This window comes from Syngnathus acus, chromosome 9 (assembly GCF_901709675.1).
Source record: "Syngnathus acus chromosome 9, fSynAcu1.2, whole genome shotgun sequence".
In the NCBI taxonomy this organism is placed as follows: Eukaryota; Metazoa; Chordata; class Actinopteri; order Syngnathiformes; family Syngnathidae; genus Syngnathus; species Syngnathus acus.
This window is the reverse complement of record NC_051094.1, coordinates 9,526,065-9,550,009: the sequence shown is the minus strand read 5'-3', so window position 1 is coordinate 9,550,009 and position 23,945 is coordinate 9,526,065. Positions and strand designations below refer to the sequence as shown.

Sequence of the window (23,945 nt, the reverse complement as noted above, 5' to 3'; positions counted from 1 at the left end):
TGATCGTCACATATTGTGGATGCAGTAGGTAGTCTGTACTCCATGTTTCTAAATATAATTTAAGGCATTATTTCCCAACCTTTATTAAGCCAAACCATATATTTAATCTTTGAAAAAAGAAAAAAAAACAGTGCTTCACGACCAAACAAAAATGTCACCACAAATGATGCACACACATTAATTATACATTCAAGTGGGAAAACATTGAATTGTTCTGCCTGTCACTTTATATCCCTTGCATAGATACACAAGCAAACACACATTATGTGTATTGAAATGATTTATGTGGGTCCCAAATTTTGGTCTGCGGTGCAAATTGTGTAGCAGGCAGTGCAGTATAATCATGTTAACTTTAATGACTAATACAGCACTTTCTCCTTTGCTATTGCAGGTGTGCCTAATATGATGGCCGTCCCCATTCAAACACTAAATGGTTTTAAGAGTGGTCGTTCAATTATGCTCATTCAGCACCATCACGGCCTGTATATTTAGTGTCAGTCTGGTAGAATCATCAGTGCCCATGTAGACAGGCAGACAGACGGACAGAAAGGTGGGAGGGAAGCAGCCGCCTGCCCATACATATGGGACATGTCGAGTTACAAATCAAGCAGCCACGAACCACAGAGCTGTGCTCCTGATCCAAATTAAACACATGGTGCTGAAACTCAGGACCACGACCCAAGATGCGAATGTGCCGTATATGCAACTTTACCTCTCATACGTGCTGATGCGGTCCTGCTTATTCCCGATTTGTTGGTAAATAAAGCGAAAAATGATTAGTGCTATTAAATGTTTGGACACTCAGAGGCATTTTGAATGGAGGAGAGCGGCCAATGAAGCAATCAGTGCACACACTTGCTTTCACACACAACAAACAGGAATTTGGTTAGGCACCTTGGCATGTTATGTAGCCAGTCCGTGCAAGCAGTAGGACAAAGCAGTAAGGAGAACATTTTAGAGTTTATGTAAATCCCTCCAGTCACAAGCATCTGAAAATAATTTTCACCTCTGAGGAGTGATTTGTATTCCCTCTTGCTCTCCTGCTGTGCAAACACTATCTATTGTCTGTAAGTGTGCAAAGATGAAAGATGTGACTTCATTTCGGAACTGGATTCACATTATTTTCCTTTGTTTTCGGGATGGACATTTGAATATGCACAATGTTCAAATCCTTCTCCCAAAAAATATTCCAATTGATGTCTGTATAATGACATCATGCAAACAAAGATATAAGAAAAGAAATATTTAGATAATTAAAATCAGTATGGAGCAAATTTTTCAACTAGATTAAATGTTTCAATCATTAATAGCCAAAATGGCAATTGAGTGCAACATAAATGAAAGGCTTGGATTAAGAAAGCTACATTTGGTTTCAGTAAGACTGAAAACAATAAAAAAAATAAAACTGTACACCAATATAGAAGCAGTTGTCACTGGATTCTGTAGTCCACTGAAAAGGTTCCTCCTGAATCTGAGTGAGGAGCTGCCATCTAGTGAGCAAAGGATGAAATGGATCATGAATTAAACATGCCCTGATGCAGTTAAATCAGAAGCTCTAAAAGCTATCATCAAGCAATGACTATGGGTCACTAACCACCAATGGCTGTCTTCAGTCAGTATTGAGGGATAAACAGACACCCTGGAGAACCCAGTGGGAGAGGTGCTCCGTGGTGTACAGATCAGCCTCAAAAACCAAACCCACACCCATGGCATTCCTCCGTAACGATGTAGTGTACACTGGTGTCCGCAAGGTTTTCTGTGGAATGCAACACAATCAAAAAATTGCCCAAAAGCAACATCAATACTGATCCCATGTATTGTGGTTCACACCTGCAACCTGAGGCGGTGGGTCTCAATGGGGTTGACTCTGAGAATGGGCAGCTGAACCTCCAGAACTTTTGGTTTACTCTTCACCAAGCAGCCAACCTCCATGTCCCAGTCTGCTCCTTCCAGGTACAAACCAGACACAAAACAACCTGCAAGAAGGGGTCACAATCTTCTTGAATGTGAGAACTACTTCTTTGCTACTGATTAGTATGAAGGGCTACCGATTTGAACTGTAGGCATGTGAAGCCCTTTGAGATGCTTGGCCTATAAATTTGACTTGAATCATAGTGGTGAATAAGCATGTAAATGATTTCTCATCATAATTAGGAAACAACTAACTTTGTTATGCAACACATTCTGTTTGTAAATCTCTGCTAGTGTTCACATTTTTAAATGATCACTTCTAAAACATTGTAGAAAATTACAATGACCTGTCACTGGTAAGCTATTTTTAGAACAAACTTGCAGGCTATTCATGTGGTACCTGTTGGTGACCCTGTTCTAGAGTGCGTTACTACGTATTTTAGTTGTAAATATTTTCTTGCCAATTTTATTATTCTAGAAAAGCTCTACAAATTGTAAAACCAATGCAATATTATTTTTAGTTATATTATTATTTTTAGTAGTAGCAGAAGTCAAGTGGACGCAACCAATATAATGACAACACAGACCACATTCGTGATTAATTTTAGTATATATCATAAAATGTCAAGAAATGTCCCATAATTTGTTTACCACAACTCTTCAAAGAGTTTTAGTCCATTACCCTGTGAAGGTCTGTCAATGACTTCCTCCTCGTCACGGTAGCGGGTCACCTCAGTGTAAAGTGTGGAAAGATCCAGAGGCCAACCATTTATTCTGCATGCAGCTTGAACTAAGGCAGTCAGGTAGGATTCTGGGATGTGGAGTCCTGATAACCACATGACCTTTGGCTCTGTTGAATCCACCTTTGGATTGAAAAAAAAAATGCAAATAAATCTGTCGCACAAATGCACATGATGTCATGCACGACTTTCCTCACCCATGACTTATACTGCTCAAATCGCCTCTTGAAATGAATCATCCAGTTGCCCAGCGACTTGAGTGTGTCAGGTGCCAACTTTTTCCAAATAGCAGGGATCTGACCGTTAAAAAGGGCCCGGGCGACTTCATCCAGCTCATTGCTCATGCCCACCTCACCAGCCAAGGCCTACACACGCCGGACAATCGTGATCGAGGCAAGTCTGCTAGACACATGAAAAGCCACAAGCGTGTCCCTCCCTCTCACCCTCTGCAGCTCAGCCAGAGAACGCTTCATGCGAACGATCAGCTTGTTGAAGCGCTCTAGTTCTTGAAGCAGCACCACCGATGTAGGAGAGATTTCAGTGCCAAATTTCTTGCGGATAACATCCAGGTCAAATACTGCAGGCAACTTGTTCTGGATGTCCTGGGCCACCTGAGTGATGTACTCGTCCCTGCTGATGCTTCCACCAGACTCGCCTGAAGCAGCGGAGAGCGGTTGTGAAGTGGCAAAGCGCCACATAGAACACGAGTGAGAAAAAGGGACGACAAGTGCCACATGGTACCCGTCTGCGGTTGCAGGTCGATGAGATGCAACCACATGTCTTTCGCTGATTGTGTGTAGTAGCCGATCTCTGCGTTGGAATGAAGACCCATCACCTCGGGGGTGTTTGCCAGTGGTAGAGACTCAATCTCGTCTGTAACCAGCCAGCGACAAACCATGAATGTTGACAGCTGAACTATTAAAAGTAAGGAAATTAAGAACAATGCAAACAGTAGCTGACCAATATATATAGTCTTGGGTCCATATGGCGGAACCTTGTAGTCGACATCAGTGTTTTTGAAGAAGTGAAACCGACAAAAGTCATAAAAGAGGAAGTCTCCAAAGTACTCATCCATGTAGACGTTCAGGATCCGGCGGTCAAAACTGTCAATGACTCGTCCACCGTACATCACCTGCAAAATGTGAACATAATCAATTTGCAGCACTGTTGTACGACGTGTTCTAATCTCGTAAACTAACCTCGCCTACGAGATACTTAATACTTCCCCAGGGAATATTGCTCTCTTTCTGGTTGTGAGCTTTGGTCAGGTAGGTGTTCAAGATCTCCAAACACACCTGTCGAGCACAGTTGCAACACCGAGGTAACGCAAGCCGGTCCGGATCGGTCCAGAGAGTTCCTAGGACCGCTTACCAAGAAGTCTGATTCGCTAAAGTCGTAGGGGACATTCCATCCAATTTTGCCATACTTGCGCCTCTCTTGCACCACGGCATGGAAGAAAGACAGCACGTAGACCAGGCTGCGGAAGGCCGCGTGCGGGCAATCCGTTAACGTCTGTTGGGAGATTTTAGAGTAGGTGGCTCTCATGTTGAGCTTGAGACCGTTCGGAGCCTCGGTCACAACCTGCGGGGCAAGACATTGTTCAAGGAGGAAAGCAACATTTACGTTTCACACGGCCCCGTTGCTAAACGTAACGAGAGCTGGTCATTCCACCTTGAGAGACTTTTGAAGAATGCCAATGGGGAAATCATCAATAGGGTTGGTGGTCAACCAAAGGCGAAAGTTGGGGTGAGGCTTGGTGACCCTCTCGATGCACTTCTCCAAATCTTTCAGCCATTTAACCAGCAGGTGGCAGTTCTGTAGCATCAACCACTGACCACGAGCCGCCGCCAGTTCCAGAAGGTGTAGTGCAACCTTAAGAAGTGGCCAAAAAAGAACATCAAGTTTCACATTCTTTTTTCAAATTTTAAATAGTAGACAGCTATTGCTGACACGAAACGGTGGCCAAAAACTGTACATAAGGTTCAGTATTTCAGTTATTGCTGAAAATGAAGAATATTCACGAGAAGATGCTGATCCTTTATGGCGGTACATCTGTTTCGCTTCGTGTCTTGTGTTTGGTTTGCCGTTTTGAAGGTTATGTTCAGATATTATGGCGATACTTATTTGCTTTGTCATGTTTGTTCAAGCCTTTTCCTTCTGATGAGCTTTTCCCCCTGGTTTTTCCTGTTCTTTTTTGTATTGCCTAGCTCTTGTCGGATTTGTTTGTTATTTGGTGTTTGTTCTAGTACTGATGTGTTTTATGAATATTCTGACACCATGTTCTTGGAAACAACCTGTTTCTCCAGAAATAATACACAGTATCAGGACCAGCTGGAGGTCAAATGTCTTGGAAAATATTGTCTGGGATTGGGGGAAAGAAAGGAGGTCCAACCATAAGATGCCATAACATGTTTTACACATGTGAGATGGACATTCTACCACTCATACATTTCATATGCAGCATGATAATGCCCTTTAAGAGTAATATAAGGAAAAAATAATCAATGGTACCTTCTCCTGGCCTTGGCCCATAGCAAGGAACTTGAACTTGTTCCCAAAGCCAGTCCTGTCAGCGAGTTTCATGAGGTCAGCTCCGGGGTCAGAGCCAGGGCTCAGGATGAAGACGATGGGGGAGAACTGAGTGCTCTGCTCATAAATAACGTCAAAACTGATCACCGGAGGTTGAACATATCTGGCAAGAAAGATATTGAACATTATCTCTAGGCACGTTCGCCCGATTAATGCCATTCAATACACTTGAACTAAAAGAAGGACCTCTCGCCCATGATGATGGTGACGTAGTCGGTGATGGCTCTGTAGACTCTGTCGACCCGGAAACAACGCAGCAGGAGCAGCTTCTGAAAGTCCGTCAGCCTCTCGCCATATTTCATTGGCATCGGAGCCTGTTCCGGTACATCAAGATCATACCACTGCGAAGACACACAAGGGCAGTCGGACGGTCGATGAGGGAAAAGTTTGCAATTAAATGTCACGCACGGGTAGAAGGAGCGCCACTTACCGTTTGCCACTCGGACGAATTTCGACAAACATCGTCCGGCAAAGACGCAAACTGGCCAGGAAAAAGCTCAGAAAGTTTCACGACATCTTCCCAGGAAGAATCGGGAAGCCAGTTACAAGTCTTTTGGCGCGAAGTCTTTTCCAGGGACAGATTACCTTTGCATAAGACAAAGACGGTCTGGCGTGAGTGCAAACGCTCACAACCTCCGAGGAGTTTCGTCAAGTCGGTCACCTTTGATGAAGAATTCCAGTTCCTCCTGGGGCACTCGATCTTCCGCCTGCTCAATCTTGATGGTCATGTTGAACGAGAAGAGAAGCTTGTGTTTCTCAAACAGACCTGTGAACAAATAAAAGCATCTCCGATTATACTGTGAAACTGGAAAAGAAAGTCATATGTTTGGAAGATGCGCCTCACCTGTGCAGCCGTAATTATAAACGTTATAGGTCAGACTGTTCCTGATGTTTTTCAGTCTTTTCGGCAGGGCTGTATTCGGTGGCGACTTACGCAGGGAAAAGTCAAACACTTCCAGATACGAGGCCAGAGAATACTGGTACATGCTGTTTACCAGAGACATTTCCGTCAAAGCGAAGAACAAAATGGCCCCGCGCTTGGCAGCCGGTCGGTAGCCGTTTCGGAGCACATCGATGTCCACTGATGTTGTCACAGCCAACTTGAGTTTCTCAAATACCTGACCATCACACGGTGGGAAAGTCAAACACGACGGCAAACCATCGAAGCGTCTTTCTCTGGGCAAACTGACCTCGCTGGATTTGGACTTGGTTTCCTCCAAGGTGGAGACCAGCTCCGTGTTGTCCAACATGTTTCCCGTGGACGTGGCCAGCTCCCTGAGCAGGGTGTCACCGAGGTTCTTCAGCAGCTTCTTGTTGTCGCTCGTCTCTTGGATCAGAAACTCACGCTGCTCTTCCAGGTCCTTCTTCTCGAAGCCCATGATGACACTGAGCAACTGGTCCTCCAGGCCCTTCAGGGTCACTGCAGGTCAATTCAAGTTTCAGCCTGGGCCAGAATGCGCACCAAAAGGGAGGTTGTCAAACGGAGAGCTCTTACCGGTATAATTAATAACCATGGCTTTTCCAAAGACAGACGGAGAAAATTTGGGGTTTCCCAGCTTGGTGTTGAGGTAAAGTCTGAAGCTGGGATCATAGTCCACCTCTTTGTCACCCAGCATGACCACCTGCCTGCCCTCCGCTCCTTTCAGGTTCTTCTCAAGGACATTGTCAATCACAGGGTCAATGTACTCATCCACATCTTGGAATAGGAACGGGAATCCATATTTGATGGCCATCTCCAGATGTTTCAGGAAGTCTGGATCGTTGAAGGACGAGATCTGTGAACAAAAGGAGGTCGCCGTTTGGGGGAATGCTCGGATTTTGTTCAAAGGAGCTATTCTGAAAATGGTAAACAGTGACAATGCATCACACGAAAGAATAATGGAATTTTTTTGTACCTTGAGGTTATTGCTCGCCTCCTTCTTCTTAATCCAGTTGAGGGCTTGCTGTTGCGGGTCGATGCACATGGGGAATCGGCTGCCTCTCGTCGTGAGGATTCCATTCTGCACCGACAGTTCGTCCGGGGGCAAGCCCTCCGACCCCCACCTGTAAATTCCCGACGTTGAGCCAAAACGAAGACGACGGCGGGTCGTTCTCGGCAACGTTCTGACCTGCTGATCTCCACCTCGTCCGTGAGTAAGTTGTCCACTTTAAAAGGTTCGCTCAAGGGGATGCCTCTCTCCTTGACGTCATTAACCCAGGTTTCATACACCATCAGATTCCTGAAGTCCCAGCTGAAGGCTCCCTCGTAGCTCAGGAAGCCAGCCGAGAGGAGGCAGTCTCCGAGGAGACGCACGCGCCGCTGCTTCAACTCCTCTAAATCTTGTGTCCACCTAAAAACGGAAACCAAATTGGCATCTCTTTTGGAGTGCTGTTCAGCACTTCCACGGCCATCTCACCTCACATTCTCAGAGCTCAAGCCCGAGATGAGTTTGTCGGCAGCTATCAGTCTTCTCTCCATGAGTTCGGCCTCCTCTTGCAGTTTCTGCTTCTCCGCAATAGCGGTTTGATATTTGTCGCCGAGAGCCTTCAACTCTCTCTGGATGTCAGTGAGCTCACTTTGAATGGTCTCCAACTCTTTCTTACTCTGAAAGAAATTTCTTTCGAGACGGGCCACCTGCAAAATACGAGTCACATTACTGTTCATGCTGTAAATCTAATTCGCTGACCTGATTTTACGTTACTTTGTCCCTTTTCGGTTTGATCTCTCGGGCGACTTCGCAGTAACCGACGACAGCCTCCACAAATTTGTACATTCCTGAACCTGCTTTGCTGATGCCCTGCATTTCTTCAAGGCTGGTCCCGAGGGCCTTCAAGAAGCCTATGAAGCAAAGCGCACAAGCAAGTCACTGTAGCGTGAGCAATGCAAATTTGACCATGATGAATTTCATTGATTATTGCCTCCTAATTGATCAGGAAGTTGACCTACCTTTGACAGTCTTGACCTGGTTGGGACCGATTGCATCACAGTCCATCTCCATCAGTGAACGCAGAAAGGCAGGATCTGACATCATCGCCTTGGCGGCTTGCCAGCTAATTTCCTTTTTCTTACACAGCACCAGGATGCACTCACACACCACCTGGACCTGCTTGGGCGGCTTTGCAAAGGATCTAAACGAAGGAACGAGAGAATGGCAAGATGGACACGCCAATCAACTTCATCCAATAAAATGAATGTACAGTAGACCAATTTCGTTGGACAAGTCATCCTGCCAGACTTTACCTGATCTCAGTGACGTCAGATTTATCAAGGTCTTGCAAGGCAATGCGAGCGGCTTCTAATGCCGGCAGAGCTTCAACCAGGGATGTTTCTGCTTCTGCCTTTTCGACAGCAATCACTTTATTTTGCTCTTCAATCTCTGTGGCTTTTTCTTCGCCCAGTGTCTTTTTCTCCTCGGCTAAAAGGGAAAGTTTGTATTTACCAGCGGTACGCTAGCAGTACGTTATGTTTTTTTTCAGCCAGGACAATATCATTGAAACTTTGCAGGTTTTCACTGACCCACAGTGGTGTTGGAGGCAATCTCTATCAGCATGGTCTCACAGGCTGTGGACTTTTCCGCGAGAACCACCTTCTGCACTGCCAGTTTGATGTTCAGCTCATCCAGTTGCACGCTGGCTTCCTTCAGCTTATCCAAGCCTCCTTCGAGACGTTTGCACTGCGCTGGAACACATCAATGATTGTCACATTCCCACTGCAAATTGAACCATTCTATTATTTCCCATCCTCATACCAAGAATATACTGATCCTTTTCCTTCAGCAGGCTAGCATATGTGCTTATGAAGTCCAAGTAGTTCTTCGGGGTGACATAGTTAGAACGTCGAAGTTTTTGCAGGAACAGAATGCTGTAGTCGCCAACAGATGTATGGACCATGCAGACATGCTCGATAACAGCCGGAGCGTGTTCCTTAGGAATCATTTCACTTTCACCTGTACAAATGACAAAAGCACAACAACGCTATTAAAATCATGTTGAACTGACAGCTGAACAATTTGTCAGCAACCCCGCCATCTACTGTTATGGACTTTGGAACAATCCTAGTCTGACAGTCAGGCTCATAGTCTCATTAATAGTAAGACTAATGCATATTCTATATCCATCCATTCTATATCTTAATTCTATTTTAGTCGATTTATTCTTGTTTATATGTGTGCGATACTAACCGAGGAAAGACTCAGAGACAGCAAGTAGAGCTTGCGTAGGCCATGGAAAGAACCAATCTATCACAGTGTTGTTCATCAGACCTGTAAAAGAATAAGAGAAGGTGACTTGTAAAATAATACTATATATTCTCTTTTCTTGCCCTCATTTTACCTGGAAAGTTTCTGCAGCGTGTTCTCAGGGTATCTCCCACAGGGGACATGCCTAAAACAATGTGTAGGTTGCTGGCACTTTTATTAACAAAATACTGCCACACACTGTCTTTAGAAGGACCAGATCCATTCATGAGGGCTTCTTCGCGAAGCTGGTTGAGAACCGCTTCTTTCTCATCATCGGGAAACAACGCAGGAACAATACCTACCAGAAGAAAGCTTATATTATCAAATACTAAATCGTTAAATATAAAACATGAAGAGTTACAGTATGTCCAACCTGACGTAAGCATGTTGTTAATGAGCTCCAAAAAACCTTCCTCAGCAACATGACCATCAGTGAAGAGAAACACGGTCTTCTTATTTTCAATGCCAAGTTTAAGATACAATATTTTCAAGTCATCACGAAACGTTGACTCGCAATAGCCTCTGCTGAGCGTGATCTCGAACACCTGGGGAATCCAAATTGATCACATCATTCAAATCCCCTCGCATCACGACAAGTTTTACTTGAAACAAGTCAAATATTTTTACAACCTCGCATTCAGCAGCGAAGGCGGCAAGCTTGGTGATGGACTGCTTGCCCGAGCCTCCCACACCCACTAGCAGAGCATGACCTCGATCGATACGGATGATGCGATGCACCCGAGTCAGATGATCCAGGGCGTCATCAAACAATACCAGATTCATCCTCGAGATTCTATCATTGTATTCCTCTAGAATCTCCTGCAGAATACAAAAATGGTTGTCTTTTCAATTTTAGACAGTTTCCTAATGATGCCATCATCATACGTAACCTGAAATAGATTTTTAGAAATCTCATAGTCGTTTATCTCCTCATATAGTCTTGGTTCTGTCTCACTCAAGGCGGTCTTGTAGTCTCCAAACAGAATTGGGTCTCTCATTACATCCTCCATGACTGCCTTGAAATGCTCCTCTACTAAGTTCTTGATAAGGTCCTGAACCTGTTGGAAAAAGGAAAAATGATATAAATTTACTTTTTCAATTTAGATCAATTTGTTCATACATATGCTGTATTTTAAATTTTTACAGTGGATAAAATGAACGATTCTCTTTCAAATTTACCATGTTTTTATCTTTTTCATCAATGAGCCTATCGTGGAAAATCCTCAGACACTCATTTCGCCAAACCCGTACAAACATATTGACTGTTGAAAATCTGTTAGAGTGGAATGACAGGCAAAGCAAACACAAGTATACACATTACTAGACAATTTACAACACACAACAATGCAAGACCTATTAAAACGATTTATTTGCTTGTCATACCTTTCAGGCTCAGTAACTGTTAGTCCATTGTACACCCTCGATAAATCCCGCAGATTAAAGATGTAGTGAAACTTTGCTGGAGTCGGTGGAAGGTCTTTCACGAGGCCATTGTACAGTTCCAGGGTGCAGACGGTGATTTTATCACAAATCTTCTGTACTGCATCCTCAAAGTTCTGAAATATCCAATCAAATTAATGAGACATGGCATGAATGAGGTGCATTAGACCTGCTGCGACTCACTTTGGTGTGGCCTTTAATAATGGAGGCATAGATCAGGTGAAGAGACTCCATGGCAGGGAAAGGGATGCTGAAGACGCTGAAGAGTGAAACAAAGCGAGTGTCCACCTCGTTCCTCCCACCTCCCGCAATCCCCATGGCTGCGACGAAGCCGAGGTCCTTGAGGGTTTTGTAGGTGAGCTCCTTCCCTCGATCATAGATGCCTCCTCTGTCCAATAAGAGCTTCAGCAGTGCAATTGGCTGCTGTGTGCCATAGCTATCCACCTGAAGAGGAAGAAAGAAGATGGCTCAATAATAGACATTCACTTCAAACCGTCAGGTTAAAGTAGATCATACCAAGTAGATACCTTTGGCATATTCATGTCATCTATATAGACCAACAATCTCTTGCCCATTGGAGGACCGTATATCTCTTTGGTTCTTTTTTCTACATTGGCCTCCAGGTTCCTCTGGAGGTCCATTGATGTTGTCCTGGATGAAAGGTTGATGGTCAAAGTAATCTGGTGACAAACAAAAACATTAATAATACAAAGGCAGCAGTGAGTGAAGTCAAATCTGGTGAAATATTTAACTCACATTTGAATCTCCACTTGGGTGTTTCAGAAAGTTACTAATGGTCGCAGTTTTAGAAGTTCCAGAGTCTCCAACCAAAAGCACAGACTTCTTTATTTTCACCATCTGTTCCAATATCCAGCTGGTTCTTGTGGTATCCACAGTTGGGACTGAAGCAAAGGTGGAATTTCAGAGAGTCAAAGAGAAACAAACTTTGTCAACATGCCAATTTTTTAAAAAAGCAATACGTTTAGATTTTTGTTTTCATTGCAAGGATTTCTAGAATATATTATCCATAAAATCTTGTCTTGGGAGTACTGGTTCCAGTAACCAGTGCTAAACAGCTAGAGAAAACAAATGCAGATTGATTGACTTCAAAAACTTGAATGAAATGAGAGTGAGAAGGAAAAGAACTGTGGTGGTCACATTTTATGAAAAAATGAGTAAAAGTCTATATAAAATTGTAATTGCCATACTGGCTTATCCTTTACAATTAGCTCGCAGTGAAACCTTACCCAAAATATCAGCAAATTTCATTTCAGGGTCGTGGACGTATTTGGTGACCAGGGAAGTCCAGGGAACCCACTTTGTGCCATCAAAGTGGAAATCATATAGTGTTGGATGCTGCCCTGTAGGAGTGACATGTATTAGAACATACTGGAAACGAGTCATATAATAACTATTGACAAGCACAATTATGCTTTCATTATATTTCAAATTGAATATACAGTATGGAAGGGTAATACGTTAAGAAGCTCTTATTCTTAATAAAAGTTGATATATTATAAATAAATATGAATCGTCCTGTTGAAATGTGTCTTTTACCTGGGATCTCACCAGGTCCAGCCAATGTTTTTTCATCACTCACAGTAGTTAAGCAAGCAGTCCTTTTGATTAAGTAATCAAATGTCTCTCTTCCGTCATCCACCAATGTTGCCCCAAGAGAGCAGTACAGAGCTTCCAGGTAGTAGGACTCTAACACGTCAGGACTCAAGTTCTCCGTTTCAAGTAGGGCATCAAGCATCATGCACAGCTGCGATACCTGAACAGATCAGCGACACAATATGAATCGCCGTCACCTGACTGGATCACAAATGATGCCACCTTTCTTGCAAAAATCAGGCAACACAGGTCACACAAACCATATTTAGGTCAGTCTGCGGGACAACAGTCTTCAGTTTCTGTCCTTGTTTCCCATCCACGATACCTTCCACAATCATGTCAATCGAGATGTGGACGTACTTTTCAAAAAGATTATCAAGATCTTCTTGTTGCTAAAACACACACACACACACTAAAGGTAAAGAAATGACTCAAGTGTGAATGATACATTTCCAATAAAATGAGGGTGGTCTACGTTGATGGGTCTGTCTGTCAACCACTTCTGCCAATATGGGGTGTAGCGCAGATTTTTGGGGTCCACATAAACCATTCCACAGCGTGAGACGGTAGCAGGGGAAGCATACTGCAGATCTCCAACCTGGAATCAATGTACGTTATTCACACGTATGTAGATCATACATGCGTGACTGCAGTAAATGACATACAAACCTCAAACAGCATGGCACAGTGACCTTGTAAACGAATTCGTTCTCCGTTAGCCAGAGTGAGAAGCTTGTTGTCGTCCATCACTGAATTCATGTTCTCAACCCAAAGAGCATCCACATCCCCATCAAACAGAATATACCTGTGAGTAATCGTGTGATCAATTGCAATTGAATTTATTTCAACACTTAGAGAGGAAGAGAGTTAGCGTTGGCCTTACCGCCTCTCTTGTTTGTCGGTAGGCTTGTTGATCTCACGGAAGATGTTGGATAAGACCCCATCCGTCCAGTCCCGAGTGTCTGGATCCAGAATACCATAAAGTTCAATGACACTCACAGCTTTGGGGTTCAGAGGGTATAATTTGGTGTGAAATCCCAATCTGGTGATGAGATCAGAGGACAACGTCACATAGGCAGCACAATACATGACAGCAGTTTAAAATGAGTTTGTCTGAAATAACACTGACTTGGTTTGAGCTTGACATAATGTGCTGATTACAACCGATTTGCCTCCCCCTGTTGGGCCCACTATCATAGTTGTGTGTCGTGTCATCATTGTTTCGTACATTTGCACCACTTTATCCACCTGAAAGCACAGACACCATGAAGGGTTTCCCAAGACTTAAACCGGAATTAATTGTTGCACACAGTGGAAACCCGCGATTTAAATAATTAGACACTACGAACCTGGATAGGTAGCATGACATATTTGTTGTCTTCCAGGTTTCCTTCCACAGCATCATTGAAGTTGGGATAGCGAACACGAGGGCATTCCAGCCCTGGAAACAGGTCTGCGATCAGCCCAAGGAACAGAGGCACATCCTCAAATATAAACTTTGGAAGATTCATATCCCTCAGGGCTCGCATCAAGACCACATCCTGCAGAGAAAGGAGGGAACCTCTTCAAAAAGGTGTCACCGCATAAAATGTGAAAAAACGAAACAAAACAATGGCTTCAAGGAAAACAGCATTAAATGAAATCCTCTGGAGGTAGTTGCCATGCAGGAATCAAATGTGTCATAATATGATGATGATTGTACCTCAGTGATGTCTGGAGAGTCTCTCTTCAGTTCTCCGGCCATGACAAGGACAGATTTCAAAGCTCGCAGGCCAAAGTCATAATGAGATTGCTTAGACAGCTGCTCACGAGCCAACTTGTACAGCACCGTCATCTTCTTTGCAAGGACCTGGATCAAACCACAGTGGAGAGAAAATGTGTTTGTCAACATTTTGGAGTGTTGTCTGAATGCAAATATCAATTGTGGCTCAAATGCTCGCCTTGGCCATCAGGAATCCCTCAGAAAACAGCATGATCTCACAAATCTGTTGCAAGTCGGGCACGATCACCACCACAGGCCTGAAGAGCGCTTTGACTGATTCAGGCAGCTCCGTGCGCCCCGCATAGCCTGGGTTCATGGTGATGAAGATCCCGATTCGACTATCCAGGGTAATCTCGTGACCTTCAAACTGATTTCCAAAAGGATATGGTGGCAGTTAGCTACGGTTGAACGACGCAACAATATATAGCATTTCAAAGACTTACATTGAATATTTTAAGATGCAAAATGAGAGCATTGCGGATGGTTTGGATTTGGGAAGAGATAACTGAAAGGACCGAGGCATCGATACGGTTGAATTCATCAAAGCAGCCCCAAGCTCCACATTGGGCCAGGCCGGAGAGGATCTTCCCCACAGCCTGCACAAGGAAGGGAATGGTTCACACACAAATGTCAAAGTGATCTGTGAAGGCAATGCAGTCGCTGCTTCTGATTGGCTACCATGTAGTCCATGCCTTCACCACAGTTGGTAACCACACAGAGCAGGCCCAGAGCTTTGGCAAGATCTTTGGTGGACTCTGTCTTTCCGGTGCCAGCTGGTCCGGCAGGAGCTCCACCCAGGAACATGGAGAGAGCCTTCACACAAATGTCAACAAGTCAACAACTGTGTGTTTTAACGTGTGTTAAGTCTTCCCAAACCTGTGTGATGGTGAGGTAGATCCGGTCTGTCAGAGGAGTTATAACCAACCGACCGTTCAACCCCATGTATTCGTAGCCGTAGCTGAAAGTCGCACTGCACTGACGCACGAGAAGATTGTCCTCTTCCTGGACCCAGTAGAATCTCAATTGGCTTTCCCACTCAAACTCCTTAGCATTTGTAATACTGCAGAGAAGACCACGACACTCAAGTTGGTCTTTACACGCAAGTGGATGATCGTTGTTAGCCCAAAATGAGCTGTACCTGTTCAAGACAAAGCTGTCTACAATGTCTCTTGCGTGGACATCGATAATAAGGACGGTGTTGATCTTCTTTCTGTCATTTTTCTTCAAAGGCTGTGTGGAACATGTCACCAGCTCATCAATCTGCTGGTGCATCTTTGTCGCATAGTTCTTTAGAGCGTATTTGTCTCCCTTTTTCAACTTGTTAAAAACATCCTCCACCTCCCACGTCCACCACACTTGATTTGTAGCCAGCACCACCATGCCCTGGAACAGCAACATCCAGTCCACCCTGAGGGACAAGCAGACTCGTGGTGGGTGGGAAAGGTTTTACTCGCAGTCGGGGTTATAAACACGCTGACACACACCTGCCTCTGTCCTCACAGTAGCGGAAGATTGCTTCCTTAGTGACGAGTCGATTCGTTCTTCTCATCTCGGACAGAACTCCTGTCATCCACTCCTCCACCCTTCCTTTGACTGGGACGGCCTTTTGAAAGTCCATCACCTCACCCTCGGCGGACACCATAGCTCCCGCTGATATTTCCCCATTGCTTTCCGAGTCAAACCGGAGAGATGCGATGTTATCGTACATCTTGCGGAAGAAGGGAGAGGAAAGGTCGGAACATTTTACATTCTGTACCGGCTACTTTGAAGGCCAATATCTGTCCACTGTTACCTTGATCATATGTTCCTGCACACATTCATGGTGACTACTCCCCAAAATGCTGAGCAGTTCATCGTCAGAGATGAAGAAGAAGCGAGGGAATGCGTCCCGTTTAGAATCTAAGTAGTCGTTGAGACTCTTCTGACACCTCTCCAGGTTCTCACTGAGGGTCTGTAGATCCATTAGCCGGTTAGGAATCACGCAGCAACGCTTAATGTTTGGGTTGGTCTGTGCATCATCCATTATCTAGACACAAAAAATGAATTGTACATTATTTCCACTTCAGTCATTTTGTCGATATTTGGGCAACACAATACTCACTTCTTTAAACGTTTTGTTAATGAGATTAAATTTTTTGGCTTCCTCTGGTAACTGTGAAGAAATATCTCCACCAATGAATATGCTCTCCAAGTACATCCATTTCCGTTGTACTTGCAACCAAACCTGTGCCAAATATTTGTGATTAACCTTTGAAATTCATCTAAAAAAAACATTTGACGATTGAGTGTCTGACCTCTATGGTCTCACTGATAAGGGACAGGTCCTTCTCCCATTGTTGTATGGTGCTTAAGAAAGGTCCAACAAATCGACTCCCGGCCATGCTCTGCAAATTCATGGCATCGTTGTCCACGATCAACATAATCTCTTCCACTGGACCCAACACAGCACTCTGTTGGGTACCTTTACTGTAGGACTGTATAGTGAATAGCATGGTTCCCCAAGTTTCTACCACCTCCCTCACACCCTGCAACACAAATAATATTCATCATCCATTTTAAGTCTTACTACAATTTCCGTCCCCTATAGCGAGAAGGGCTTACCTTTTCAATACCAAGCTCTTTGGAAGCTGAACCAACAATGTCACCTATGACAGCGGCATATTTATGAAGCTCCATTGCAAACATGTTTTCTAGCGTGAAGGTGGTAGGGTTCATCTCAAAGCTTGTGCCGGTTCGATCCATCAGTTCCTTCCAGTGTCTATTGGAGGAAATATTTCAATTTTCAAAATTCAATGTTTTCAAATTCCCTCTGCATTTAATGTCATGTCATGTTCCGTTTCGATTTTGGTTCTTTTTTTTCTCAGTATCCCATTTCTTGGCACTTCTTGTTCATCAGTTGAGGGGTCAAAAGGGGCCACTTGCATACCCACCTTTCTCTGAGGGCTTCATTCTTAAGATCCAACAGCAGAGGAAGCGAATCTCTGAATTCCTTCATCCTGCCCTCGAGGAAGTAGGCCACAGGTAGCGACCGCACATCCTTGGGTAACTTTCTCATATCTTTGAGAAATCCTTCAGCACCCTCCTGAAGCAGCTGGATATCTAAATCCGCCCATAATGTCTGAGACCATTTGTTCTTTGCCGCCTGTGAAAGAAAATCAGGGTCAACAGAGGTGTGGCTGAATTTTGAGTGCTATCAAAGTTTTGTTTTAAGAAAGCCATTAAAATGAACCTTTTGCTCCTGGAAGATGTCGTAAATCAGCCTGAAGCCATTCATGTCTTTTTGTATGCTGATAATCTCTGGGTACACAGTGATGGGAAGGTCCAAGAGCTTCTCAGCATTAGCTAGCTCCTGCCTTCTCTCCACAGCCTTGGCAAGCTCAGTTTCATAGTATTCCATTTTTGATAGGCCTGTATGGACAAAAAGTGACCAATGCAAAGAATACACAAAATACTGCATAACCTGGCTAAGTTCCAGACATATTTTTAAATACCTTGATCTAAATCCTCGCCAACAGCACCAGGACCATCCGTGTTAAAGCTTGCAAAAAAGATGGACAAATTCTTCTGAAACTCTTCAGTCATCCCCTTGGTAGTCTGTGTGTGGAGCAGAGTAACACAACAGATGGACGTTTTGGTAGTGGTTGAGATGAAAAACATGTGATTGCCGTGGGGGACTTACCTCTTTAAATGACACCTTGACATTTGTTAAACTCCGATCCACTCGTTTGGATTCTGTAAACAGGTCCCTCCATATCTGGTTAATGTTTTCCATGAGCTCCTTTTCCTCTTCTGCAACCTACACGTAGAAATCAAACTCAGGATATGCAACATTTAAAAAAATGTAAGATTTTCAATACCCTGAAGGACATTACCTTCACTTTGTACATAGCTAGTGTTCTGTATCTTTCCTCGATATCCGTGATGCTCAGTTTCACATTTAAAGACATGTCTTTAATGTCTGAGATCGTCCCAAGGACATTCTTCAAGCTCTCAAAAGTATCAGGACTCTCTTTAAGCTTCTCTGAGAGTTGCTGGTGAACACAAAATGTAAGATATGAACTTCGTAGAAGGTAAGTCGGTTAAGATTACACACATTACCATGAATTCTTCTTTCAAGTTGAAAAGTTCTTCTTTAGCTGATTTGTTGAGCAAACTCCCCAGTGAACTGATCCAGGACTCTGCAGTCTCTTGAACAGTGCGGGCAAGTGGCTCCAGGTTTAGTTGAATGATGTTTATATTCTTAAAAAGAGCCTCCTGTACCACCTTTTGATTTATTTGAGCATAGAACTGCAGCCTCTGATCATACATAGCACATGTCGGGTTTTTATCAGCAAATTTTTCACAGACTGTGGCGTTGTCCTTTTCCCACAGGGGTTGGTACTGTTTCCAGTGAATAAGGTACTGATCTACAGAAAGCATTAATTGCTGAATATTCTGGGATACACCTAAGGCGCTTTCGTTGATTTGAGGGTGATAACACACTTCCTCAAAGAAGCTAAAAGTCACAAAGTCATCACCCTCTATGTGTTGTGGTGGGCACTCCATGCATGTTCCATTCATCCAACGCACAAATTCCTGGAACACAAACATGGGGATGGATCACATTACGAATTTATTTATTTTTATATCTTAAGCACGCTCACAGATGAGGAAAGAATATTCCTACTTTGGTGCTCTCGACACATTCTTTGATACACTGTATAAGTGTGCGGGAGATCTCATTTGTCTTGGGCTGCAACAAAATTCTGGGTGGAGAAAGGATGGCATCAACACGGAACAGAGGGACGTTCCCCGTCAGAACAGAATTGAAAGCCTTGATGTTCCTAAACATGACAATCAACAGAATATTTGTTGAAAGAAGCAGGCACTTGGCATATCTTGTTCCAAGATAATGATTGAAACTAAAACGTAACCTGCTCAATAACTGCTAATTGTTTCAATTTACGGCAAATTACCTCAGCATCATGGTAATGAGAGCCTCGTGCACCTTGCGTTCCCAGTGTGCATAATAATTTGCCATGCTGCTGCACTTGCCGGTGTTTGTTTCCAAGATCAAGTGTTCCACTTTCGAGATGACAGGTCCAATGTCAGCATATTTGCTTCTCATCAAATTTGTTGTCTTGATCCGTTCTCGATCCATACATTCATAAAACTCTCTGACACCTGGAAAACAGAAAGTGTATGAAATTCACATGATGGATAACATTTGATTTGTTTTGATTTAACATACTTGGTAAAAGCTCTGTCTTGTCTGGTGATGGACATTTGAGGATCTCTGCCATCGTAATGGATTTCAGCTTGGTTTCGATATCGAGCTCATTGTTCAGTATTTGATTGACAACTGACTCAAACTTTGAGAACTCCGGGTTCCCATTGTTGATGAAATCTGCAATTGCTAAACGTAAAGAGGAAAAAGTAGTCTCATCCCATCTAGAATCCAAATAGATGAAATTCTAACAACATTTTGCCACCATACCTAAGGAATTCCAGTTTAGCCTTTTGCATCCCGGAAATAACACCGTTTCGACCTTTCTTATGTTATGAGACAACATGGTGATTTTGGAATCACTCAGACTATCAAGTGTAGAGTTGTAGCGGTTGACGAGCTTGTACAGTTCTTCAGTGTACCTAAATCCAATGTAAAATGTGGAGGTTAAAGTGATTTGTGTTTTTGGGGGATGTCATTGCAGATTTTGACAACCTTATAAAGTTGGACTCCTGCAGAGTCACGTTTCGAGCGACCTCAGGCATGGAGAAGGACATTGAAATTAAGTTTTTTGTCTCTGCGATTATTGTCATGATCTCTGGTGGAAAGTTAACACGGTATCGCCGATCCCTCTGGCCCTTGATGTCAGGTTTGGCTGGGACGGCCTTCAAATTGGAAACACAAAACAAACAAAAAACATGGACATTCAGTAGAATGCCGTTTTGTCCGAAAATACAATCGTGTCAAATAGCCAAAGCATACCAGCTCGCGTTGGGTTTCCTTCGAAATTATGACCAAAACAGGTTTTCTCAATAATAATGGCAAGTTGCGTTCAGTTTCAGACATCCATGCCTTATACTTCTTAACTCCATACTCACTTACTTTTTTTGCCATTTCCAAGTATTTGTTCTTTGCCTTGTCAAATTCACAAAAGAGAAAGCAATGCTTAAAATGTCACACACTTCCATCTCTTTTTCTAAAAAGGAAATCAACCCCATTTTTTTTACAATGTTGTATGCGCCCTCACTAGTCTAAACACAGCATTCTGATTAATATTGTGATTAATATACGAGTTAAGCAGCTTCATAAAATTGGTGAGCCGTGATTGGTCGGGACCTGAGACCTGGCAACTGTGATATCATTATCAGTCGACAGCAAGTAGCAAAATGGCCAACTCCTGAGACAGATAAAACCAGGTCCACTATACTTGTTTAATTTACATTTAATCCACAAACTAAACATTGATCAGAATATTATTACAAAGAACATTTTGGGGTTGACTTCCACTTTAAGCTAAATTTTGCACAAATATAGTGTTGACAGTCACCTACCAATAAGCCCATTTCGGATTCCAATAAATCTGGCATTGTCAGGAGAGGAAGCATGCCACCTTTTATGCGCTGAAAGAGGGAATGTGTCCACCTGACGCTGCCTGCCGTGGGAGGCTCATTCTTATTAATTTGTGGCTTATCCCTCTTTTCCTCAAATATTTCATTTATACTGTCCACCTGACAAAGACAAGTAGCATTCACTTACTGTAGAAAAAATAAACGACTCCATTTTTCAAATGAAGCTTCTGGGTGATCTCAGACAAACCTCTTTGCAGTACTGAGACAAAACATCATTTGTCTTTTTCATCAAATGGTTATTGATGGCTGGTCTAGAGCGAATGTCTTTGTATTTCACAAGCATTTCAAAGGCAGCAGTTGAGGAGCGCAGTGTCTTGAAGGACTGGTCAATGAAGGCAATGACTTCCCTCTCAATGGTCTGATCAAATACAAAAATAAGGTCAAGAAAACCCACAAATACATTGAATCCTTAAATCGTCTGCAGAATCAAGTGAAAATGCATCCTGAACTTACGTAAACTGAACTGCTGAAATTTTGCATGATGATTTTCCAGCTGCTAATCTTACAACTATTGAAAGGATCAAAATCGGTTTCCTCAAAAGGAATGATGAGGTTGTCGACTTGGCCCTGCAGTTCATCAAAACGTTTTGGGTCCCAAGTCACACTTTTTAACTCTGGGCAGAAGATGTTGTAGAACTCTTCCAAATTCTGCAGAAAACAAAACAAATAGCGACATCAATATCAAGCTACTTTGTGGCTTAAGTCCTCATGCAGCAGGTGATATAATGTGTGAATGAGTAAGAACACTGACGTGCAAAACATTGGACAAGTCCTGGCAGATGGCAGCCATGTAATCGGTTTTCTCAAAGAGCTTTCTTCTGTCAAACTCCCAACGTTTACCAGTGCCTCCTTCTTGAATTTCAGCGCGCACATCATAGTAAGAAGACTTCCACAATTCCAGAACCTCCTTTGCATCATCCACCATGGATTTGGCAACAGCTCTATCATCTCTATTAAAAACACAAAATCAGACCAACAGGGAACTGGCAACACTTCCATTAAAGTGTATTTGGGAATCCACATACTTAAAGAGTTGATGGATATCAATGGTTTGAGCCACTCGCTCAGACAGTTGCCAAACAATGCGCTCCATCAACGGGACCATGCGATCGTTCCTGTTATAGTGGCAGGAGATTAACCACACAACTTGTAGGCTGTTCAAAAGAGGTGGGATGGTTTCTAGAAGCACACTAAAATCTGCTCCCATAGCCAGATTCTAAAAAAGAAAACATTTGCTTTAGATGTTGAAACAATTGCACAGTAATCAATAAAGGTTCAGCCATCTATATTATCATAAATGATGATTTTTTTACTAAATGAGGGTCAAACACATTGCTCACCTTGAAATGTCTTTCCAGTGTTTTGAGGAAGCCCACATTCTCATCTGCTTCCAAAGTGTATTTTACGAGTTTAGCCACTGTAGCCTCCATAGTGGTAACCACATCAACTTGTGCTTTGGTCAATACCAGCAAAATCTTTTTTACCATTGGGTGATTAAGCTTTGCTGTCAGAGCACTCAGGATGGAGGAACGTTCCTGCCAAAAAATGATTTCTGCCATCGGACGAGGACTCTCTGGTTTCTTGAGGTCTAGCTCCTCAAGGATATCAGAAAGATGAGTATGCCAGCCTGTCACGCACTGCTCCAGCTCCTCTACCAGCTCTGAATTCATCATGAGTTGGTGAACATCTTGCTCCAGATCTAGCTCAGGGATGTGCAGTCCAATATCATCTGCAATATTTTGTTTATTTAATCATTTTGTGTTCAACAATATCTAGCCATATTAATTGTATGTACCAGAGGATAAATTAGTGAAGCCTCTGGTAAAAAAATAATAATAAAAATGTACAAGCCATGTGCGAGTGATTTTTACATGTGATTAACTAACCTTGGGCTTTAAGCTGTTGAATAGTTGTGTTGATCACTCCCAAGAACTTTTGTGTGCTGTTAAGTAACTCATTACGAATAGGTGCTTGATCACTTGGCTTGATTGTCCCACTACCACCGTTGGTCTTATCAGCAGGAGAAGTTTCTTCAGCCTCTTCTTTAGTTCTCTTCATCTGGTGGGAAGTCATCATCGGAACATAGATCTAAAAAGAGATACATTGGCTAACGTAAGTTTTCTCGGTAGGGTTATTGTCTTCACCAAGGCCTATGGTGCTTCCTGTCATTTTATTGGTGGTTGTGAATATTCACCTACATGGATAAGTCTTTTCTGCAGTAACTTGAGGATGTATTCGTTACTCCTAATAAGCTCCTCGGGAGTAGGTGACAGCTCTTCCTCATCTTCCTCCTCATCTGCTTCGCCTGACAACTCATCGAGAATTTCACCTCCTTCATCTGAGAAGATTTGGGAGTCCGACTCGTCTGGATCCTCCTTAGGAGCCGAACTGGTGTCTTCTTGTTGGTCCTCTTCCATTTTAACCACTTTCCCCGGTGTGCTGTGTTAAACCTCCGCTTAATTCCGCTATCAATTTAAAATGATTTCATCTTGGATTCTAGATTGCACGACACAGCACTTTACTGGAAACATTGTAATTCAAAAATAAACCTAAGAAAAAATCGACTTAAAATTTAGTCCACGGGGAAATCTGTGGTTAGATGTCAACACACGAATAAAAAAATATGTATGATACCATTGCGTGGCACGCTGACGTAAGATGACGCTAAAGTGCGTAGAAAGTGACGCAAAAAGGTCCCTATCTGACACTCTCATTCCGATTAACCGTATTTTAACGCAATCTACACAATACATAAAAGCAAACATTAAACAAGAGGGGAAAAAGATCAATCAATCAATCAAGTAAATATTAAACAAGATGGAAAAAGATCAACGAGTGCCGTTATTTTTGTATAGTGAAACAAATTAAACTATAGTTTAGCAACACCTTATAAGGTGTTGATAATAATTCAATTTAAAAAATAATCTGTACCTGTTCATCCTCCTACAGACAAAATTTCCTTCGTAAATGCTAAAACTACTGATTATAGACTTATTGGTACTAGTCTGACCCAGCAAGGTTGTCTTGCAGGTATGTTGAATAAAATAACTCAACGTG

General features: G+C 43.0%; 1 protein-coding gene across 1 annotated transcript; it reads right to left on the bottom strand.

Annotated features, from left to right (window-relative positions):
- Window positions 1-78: 78 nt before the first annotated feature.
- LOC119127446 (dynein heavy chain 10, axonemal-like) lies at window positions 79-23,305 on the bottom strand. Its single transcript, XM_037259388.1, has 75 exons — window positions 23,087-23,305; window positions 22,775-22,946; window positions 22,229-22,617; window positions 21,914-22,104; window positions 21,640-21,838; window positions 21,342-21,536; window positions 21,076-21,246; window positions 20,811-20,987; window positions 20,242-20,394; window positions 19,975-20,144; window positions 19,750-19,901; window positions 19,504-19,668; window positions 19,229-19,436; window positions 18,940-19,096; window positions 18,372-18,848; window positions 18,146-18,304; window positions 17,953-18,069; window positions 17,765-17,867; window positions 17,503-17,681; window positions 17,204-17,415; window positions 16,875-17,031; window positions 16,568-16,798; window positions 16,375-16,497; window positions 16,066-16,299; window positions 15,758-15,981; window positions 15,412-15,681; window positions 15,150-15,333; window positions 14,952-15,086; window positions 14,717-14,869; window positions 14,452-14,640; window positions 14,214-14,360; window positions 13,861-14,052; window positions 13,641-13,759; window positions 13,395-13,553; window positions 13,181-13,316; window positions 12,987-13,109; window positions 12,772-12,903; window positions 12,455-12,671; window positions 12,145-12,258; window positions 11,654-11,799; window positions 11,425-11,577; window positions 11,081-11,341; window positions 10,841-11,013; window positions 10,637-10,730; window positions 10,348-10,515; window positions 10,088-10,276; window positions 9,831-10,002; window positions 9,552-9,755; window positions 9,401-9,481; window positions 8,969-9,166; window positions 8,737-8,898; window positions 8,461-8,635; window positions 8,167-8,348; window positions 7,922-8,058; window positions 7,637-7,854; window positions 7,349-7,570; window positions 7,136-7,283; window positions 6,736-7,015; window positions 6,431-6,660; window positions 6,085-6,358; window positions 5,902-6,006; window positions 5,671-5,825; window positions 5,427-5,581; window positions 5,163-5,343; window positions 4,323-4,523; window positions 4,023-4,232; window positions 3,851-3,946; window positions 3,612-3,783; window positions 3,393-3,524; window positions 3,095-3,306; window positions 2,849-3,016; window positions 2,594-2,774; window positions 1,831-1,976; window positions 1,595-1,756; window positions 79-1,490 (listed from the first exon to the last, which is right to left on the bottom strand). The coding sequence occupies exons 1-74, from the start codon at window positions 23,303-23,305 to the stop codon at window positions 1,610-1,612; spliced, it is 13,332 nt and encodes a 4,443-aa protein (XP_037115283.1). The 3' UTR covers window positions 79-1,490; window positions 1,595-1,609.
- Between the last annotated feature and the right edge of the window lie 640 nt (window positions 23,306-23,945).